The 7,053-nt window shown below is 38.8% G+C and overlaps 2 protein-coding genes across 3 annotated transcripts in view; one reads left to right on the forward strand and one right to left on the reverse strand.

Annotated features, from left to right (window-relative positions):
• The window catches only part of mus81 (MUS81 structure-specific endonuclease subunit), a 9,654-nt gene extending 7,419 nt beyond the window's left edge, over positions 1-2,235 (forward strand). For both annotated transcript variants that reach the window (XM_032499430.1, XM_032499432.1), the window contains exons 16-17: positions 28-111; positions 1,910-2,235. In XM_032499430.1, the coding sequence (XP_032355321.1) occupies positions 28-111; positions 1,910-1,976 (151 nt within the window). In that variant the 3' untranslated portion in view covers positions 1,977-2,235. The remainder of the gene's footprint in view (positions 1-27; positions 112-1,909) is intronic.
• A 1,694-nt stretch (positions 2,236-3,929) lies between these two features.
• tmem185 (transmembrane protein 185) overlaps positions 3,930-7,053 on the reverse strand; it is an 8,462-nt gene continuing 5,338 nt past the window's right edge. The window contains exons 6-7 of the mRNA XM_032499443.1: positions 6,658-6,781; positions 3,930-6,012 (exon numbers count right to left, since the gene is read on the reverse strand). Coding sequence (XP_032355334.1) covers positions 5,762-6,012; positions 6,658-6,781 — 375 coding nt within the window. The 3' untranslated portion in view covers positions 3,930-5,761. The remainder of the gene's footprint in view (positions 6,013-6,657; positions 6,782-7,053) is intronic.

Consider the following 7,053-nt stretch of genomic DNA (forward strand, 5'->3'; position numbering starts at 1 on the left):
CTCTCTCTCTCTCTCTCTCTCTCTCAGTCTTCTGACAGCCTATAAAAAGTGTGCAAGTGAAGCAGAGAAGGAGAAACTCCTCTCTTCCATCCGATACGGGAAGCTGAAAAGGTTTGTATTGTAAACTTGATTCATAATTTTTTCCTAGAATGTTCCAATAAGTCATGTTTCAACAAAAAAGAAGACAACATATCATAACTGAGTCAAAGTACTGTGACTTAACTGAAAATATACTCAACTAGAAGTTAAGGGACACATCAATGTTGGTGTGTAAAAGGATTCCATGCAGAAAGTAAGAGTGCGGTTAGGGTAAGGTTAAAGGTTGGGGTTGGAAATGTAGAAGTGTGGTTATGGTTAGGTTAAGGACGTTAAACTGGTTAAGGTCAGGATTAGGGTTAGGGGTGGGAAAACTATGGTTGAGGTTAGGATTAGGGTTAGTGGTGTAAAACGATGGTTAAGGTTAGGGTTAGTGGTGTAAAGCTATGGTTAAGGTTAGGATTAGGATAAGGTTTAGTGATGTAATACTATGGTTGAGGTTAGGATTAGGATAAGGTTTAGTGATGTAATACTATGGTTAAGGTTATGGTTAGGATAAGGTTTAGTGATGTAATACTATGGTTGAGGTTAGGATTAGGTTAAGGTTTAGTGATGTAATACTATGGTTGAGGTTAGGATTAGGTTAAGGTTTAGTGATGTAATACTATGGTTGAGGTTAGGATTAGGATAAGGTTTAGTGATGTAATACTATGGTTGAGGTTAGGATTAGGATAAGGTTTAGTGATGTATTACTATGGTTGAGGTTAGGATTAGGATAAGGTTTAGTGATGTATTACTATGGTTGAGGTTAGGATTAGGATAAGGTTTAGTGATGTATTACTATGGTTAGGGCTGGGTACAATCAAATTTTCGATACCGGTACCATACCGATACTTTACTTCGATATCGGTTCCTGAACGATAACCTTTTTCAATACCAGTTTTATATCAATTCTGAGAAAAAGAAAATCACAACACTCAGAGTCAGAGGCCACTGTGAGGAGAATATAAAAATAACAGTGAAGATAAGGTTAGCTGTTTAACCAGCTGACCCAATGGATAAGCTATTTTTACAAACATGGACAAAGTATTGTCTTGAAATGTTAGTTTGATTTACTAGCTACGCAGCAATAAATAAGGCTACACGCTAACTCAGCACGATGCACGTGTTAAGTTGCAGTAACGCTAATAAACATAAACTTGCCTGTTGAAATCCCAGACACAGTGCCGTCCTCGGTACTCTTTGATGAGGCGGAGTCCGGTGGTGGATATTTTGAATCACTCGGAGTCGGCTCTGGTTTTGCATTGCCCACAGGCGGCTGAGAGGGGGAGGGCTGCACAGGCAGCCTGCGGTCCGCTCTTCTAGGTGGCATTTTTAAGCGGTACAACGTTGCTCGCAACCAGTTCACAACAGATACACGTGAACCCCGTCTGTCGGCGTAACCACGTATGTATTTTTCTTGGGTAACGCAATCACGTTTAACGTTACAGCCAATCACCGAAACTTGGCACCGAAAGACGAGGCATAATTTGATACTGTGTAAAACCGAAACATTTCGGTCGGTACCATAAAAAAACCGAAGTTCGGTACCCAGCCCTAACTATGGTTGAGGTTAGGATTAGACTAAGGTTTAGTGATGTAATACTATGGTTGAGGTTAGGATTAGGATAAAGTTTAGTGATGTAATACTATGGTTGAGGTTAGGATTAGACTAAGGTTTAGTGATGTAATACTATGGTTGAGGTTAGGATAAGGGTTAAGGATGTAAATAGGAGATGGTAGAATAAAAGAGTTGGTTGTGTTCTATTTCTGTGATGGATTATGTTTGAAATTGTGATTTATTAATGCTTAATTTTCTCCCCTTGCTTTTCAGAAACCTGGGTCCAGCTCTGAGCAGAACCGTTTACCAGCTGTACTGTACTCAGGGACCGCTTTCATAGACGCACCAATCACCGGTGAACGCTATATCACTCAGTCAGTTATCATGAGTCTTAAAGACGGACGCACACCCAACCTCACTCACCACATAATGTTCATTTTCCGTCTCCTATTTACTTGAATAGAATTAACTTAACAGGGATTTCCATGTTTATGTAAATATTAAAAAATGCTGATTTATTTTTTTTACTGTAACATATTGCTAGTTGTGGGAAGAATTTCTCTTAATGTAACTGATGATACTACATCAATAAATATCATTTAAAAAAGGTTACATACTATATAATGACTTTTCTCGCTTTTTCCAACATACTATACTGTTACTTTTTTTGACACATACTATGACTTTTTTCAACAAACTATACTATGACTTTTTTGACCTACTGTACTATGATTTTTTCCTCTTTTTTCAACATACTATACTATGACATTTTCCTCTTTTTTTGGGTCATACTACGACCTTTTTCCTTTTTTCGACATACTATGACTTTTTTGACATACTATACTATAGCTTTTATTGACCTACTGTACTATGATTTTTTCCTCTTTTTTTCAACATACTGTACTATAATGTAACTTTTTTCAACATACTATACTATGACATTTTCCTCTTTTTTTGTCTTACTATACTACGACCTTTTTCCTTTTTTTCGACATACTATGACTTTTTTGACATGCCATGCTGACTTATTTCCTCTTTTTTTTCGACATACCGTAGTGTAATGACTTTTTTCAACATACTATACTATGACATTTCCTTTTTTTTAACATACTAAACTATGACTCTTTTCTTGACATATTATGAATAATTAATGCTTTGTATTTTTCGACATATATTGATTTTTTTTCCTCTTATCAACATACTACACTACATTTTTTGTCATAGTATGTAAAATATGAAAATAACCTTTAAAAACCTTTTTTCCTCTTTTTTTTGACATGCTATACTATGACAAACCACGGTTTTTCGACATACTCATACTATACCTTTTTTCAAAATACTATACTATTACTTTTTTCAACATACCATACTAGAACTGACAATTTTTCCTCTTGTTCACACACTATACTATGACTTTTTTCTTTTTAAGATCCTATGAAAATTTCCTTGTCTTTTGACATACTATACTACTTTCTTCAACTTGTGCAATACGATGACTTTTTTTGGACATACTATATTTTGCCTTTATTTTGACATAATATACTATACAATGAGTTTTTTAACACACTATACTGATTTTTTTTTATTTTTTACACTTTTCCAACTTTTTGTCATCTCTTACTGTACTTTTTCATGGCATAGTTATTGCTTGATATTTTGTCTGACATACTGGTGGATTCCAAGTTATCTAGGTAGTTTTGCTTGCAGAATAAAGGAAGAGTGTATGGAGTAAATCAGACCAATTTAATGGAAAAGAGACATGTAGAAAAAATGTACACAGCATGCTGGATACTCCAGCAATAAGGGTGTCCAACAAAAAAAAAAATGGGGATGATTGTTTTTGCTTTTCCGATAACTTGATGAAATATGGTATTGTACACACACACACACACACACACACACACACACACACACACATACACACAGGGAGTCTCGGGAGTTATAGTCTCTTAAAAAAAAAAATATTTGTCATCGTAGAGCAGATATGTGTAGGAATTGAAAATGCCTGGCTTTGGTGCACGGAAAAGGGACACAGCAAAGCTCTTTAATTTTCTTCAGTATGCTACAAGAATAAGGTGAAAGCTGCTAAACCACAATACAATGATGCACATCGTCATCATCAGCTCGGAGTCCCGTATGGGAGGTACAGATTTTGCCACATTCGTTAAGCTTTTGAATCCCAGAAAACGTGGACAATCACTAAAAACACATGACTCTCAGCACAGATTGTACTACAAGATGAATTGAAACAGATGTGGGTGATTGTTTTGCAAATACTGCTTTTTCCCCCAGGTCTTTAACTCTGTCATCTCCACTCTGGTCCCCAATGTGACTTATGTTATTTAAACACACAAACAAACAGGAATACAAAAAACTGATAAACAAAGTGCGTTTTCCATTGTTCTCTTTTAAAGGTTCAATTTCTTTTCAGGTATATTTTTAAAACAAGATTTGCATGACAAATGCACATTGCAAGAGTCACTGTAATAATTCAGCCCGTTCATCCCGCTGCAATGAAAGAGAGGGGGGGGGGGAAGAGAGATGAAATCAACAGTTCTTGTTCTGTGCAGATATGCATTCTAACATTGGGCTGAAGCTAATGAGACTTACGACCGTATGAAACCCCTTTGTGTGTTGTCATATCCTGCACAGCCTCACATGGAAACACTCTGTTGAAACAGAGGAAATTTCACACTTGCTGTACTTTTTAACAAACTGTGGATTTTGTTCCCAACACATCTTGAGTTGGTATGAAGGACGGCAGGAATCCTTACACAGCCAGTATGAACAGATGAATGATTACAGCGAGCAGCAGACCTCCGCCACGGTGCTTTCACACGCTCCTCGGACGGTCCCATTTTCCGAGTTGGGAAGTCCAACTTTAGCGTGTCCACGAGCTTTAGGTTGTAATGTGGAAACAACATCGACGCTGCACAGAAGATGTTTTTTTTTTTTATTGCTCAGGGTGTTGAAACAACACTTTGATAGCCGTGTCCAGTATTTGCGTGACAACGAAGGGAAAGGGAGGCGGAATAGTTGAGTCATGAAATATAATCAGAAATACATTTTTCCAATTATGCTGACACCACATGAAAAAAGGACTTTTTTTTCCTGCTGCTGTGTTCAAATGTTCTTGGGGGATTGTTGGGTTTCTGTAAATTGAAGATTGAAGTGAGGTCTAGACCTACTCTGTATCTGTAAAGGGTGCAGAGATAACATCTGTTATGATTTGACAATATAAATTGAATTGAATGCAGCACAGATGCCCCACAATGTTGACAAGAGTGAACTAAATATTTGTGTATCAGCAGTATGAGGTTTATGGTGGAAAGGTGTGGCTAAGGAAGAACCTAAGTATATATTATTATTATTTATTATTTTAAAATAGCTGTTGCTGGCAGATGGAGGGAAGCAAACCGAACAAAAGAACATACAAAAAGAGCATACCTCCTTGGCAAAGGTACTAACTCTTTCAGTATACATATGGGCATGCAAACATTGTGCCAAGAACCTGAAAACAAGCTGAACCTTTCTTCCTTTGTTTCTCCCCCTGCATGGTCAATAGTGGACACAGGGGAGAAAAAAATCCCAAATTCAAGCTAGTATCTCTAATGGTCCCCATCTTAAAGCAAGACGAATGTCATCTTCGCTTTAGGTTTGTCTGAATCAACGATCAACAGCTGTTACAGAGTCAAATATTCAAGTCTACGCAGATCCAGCTCGTCTGTCAGCGATCATGTCAGCCTAAATATTTAGATCCAAGTGAATCGGAGACAATTCTGTTGTCAATTTCCCCCAAAATGTCCATCATGAAATGGATAAAACTGGGAGTAAGCAAAACAGTGAAACTTCACCTACGGATAAAAAACAAAGAAGTCCTTTCTTTTGGTTCCATGATTCAGTCCTCGACCGAGTTAGGCCGGGCAGTCTTTACTCTCGTGGATCCTTTAGTGTTCCATCACCATACTGGCTCTAGTGCGTCTCTCTCGGCAGCCATGCTAATGCAGAGTTTAGGCGAGGGGACCAAATCCTTCGATAAAACCAAAACAAACACAGTGTCCTCTGCGGTTTTGGCTCCACGACTTGAACCCGTCAGTACAGCCGTCCCCGTCCGCCCTGATCCAGTTAGTCCGGCATGTCGATGCAGAGTTTAGGCGGCGGGACAAAGTACTTCCCGGGGCTCTGTGTGATCACCACGCCGGTCTTCTTGTGGAACATCGGGGCAATCTTTGGCGGCGGTTCGGGGACGGGCAGATCCTCGGCCGCCTCGGGGTCCTCGCTGCGTTGGAGGTCGTAGGACACGTTACCGTACTCTCGCAGGAAGGGGAGGAGCTCCAACAGGAAGTGGCAGAAGTCCTTACGGATGCCAAACCACCCTAAAGGAAGATCAGGACAGAGGGGAACTCAATGGCACAGAAATAACAATCATTGGTACTTGCCAACTACCACAGGTACACAGGTATTTATTTGAAGACGTCACTACGTTGGCTGAGCTGAAACGGTTTGTTAAATCAATTATCGGCTGACAGAAAAATGTACTATTTTGACAACCAAGTAACCATCTAAAATTGTTTTTTTTAAAGTGCCCATATTATGCTAATTTTTGTGTTGATTGTGTTTTGAGGTTGTAATTATTTATAAAAAGAACACCATATTTTTGTTGTGCCGCACATTGCTGCAGATCCTGTTTTCACCCTGTGGGTTTAGGTCTGTTTTCTACGAAAGTAAACTGAATATCTTTGGAAAGTCTGAATATGGCAGCTAGCAGTGATTGTAAAGGTAACTTTTTAGTATTTTATAGACATCAATAATAAAAATCAATAATAAATAGACATATATAGGAATATACGTATAAACTCAACAAGACGCAAAACATACAAATCAGTTGATCAATGCTGTACGTAGTAAAGTTTCACAAAAAGCTACATGAAAGTAAAGTTATAGAACAAATAGTTCTACAGTACACAGAAGCCGTGGAGCTGTTTAGCGGCCGCAGCCCGTTACCGGCGTTAAACACTTACAGTGGTTTCCTCCCTTCTGGCCAAACGTGGTGGCCATGAGGGTGAGCAGGGAGAGCCAGAGGGGGACGAACACACACACGTAGCTCAGACTGTTGTGGCCGTCCAGCTTGTGCACCAGAAGGATCTGAAGAGACAGGGTGGTAGAAGTCAAAGGCCGTCACTGGGAGACAAACATGCACGCAGCCAATTGGTGCAAAGTTGTGCGTAAATGTGCGCACACACACATGCACGCACGCACGCACAAGGTATTTACAAGTACTCTCAATCACTGCCAAAATACAGATCTTTAAATTATCCCAAAACTAAATTGAATCGTTACATCTGCAAAGAAAAAAAGATGTTAAGAAATTGGGACTCAATCTTCTATGATGCTAATTAAACATTTTTACAAATTAA

Source organism: Etheostoma spectabile, chromosome 19 (genome assembly GCF_008692095.1).
Source record: "Etheostoma spectabile isolate EspeVRDwgs_2016 chromosome 19, UIUC_Espe_1.0, whole genome shotgun sequence".
NCBI lineage: Eukaryota > Metazoa > Chordata > Actinopteri > Perciformes > Percidae > Etheostoma > Etheostoma spectabile.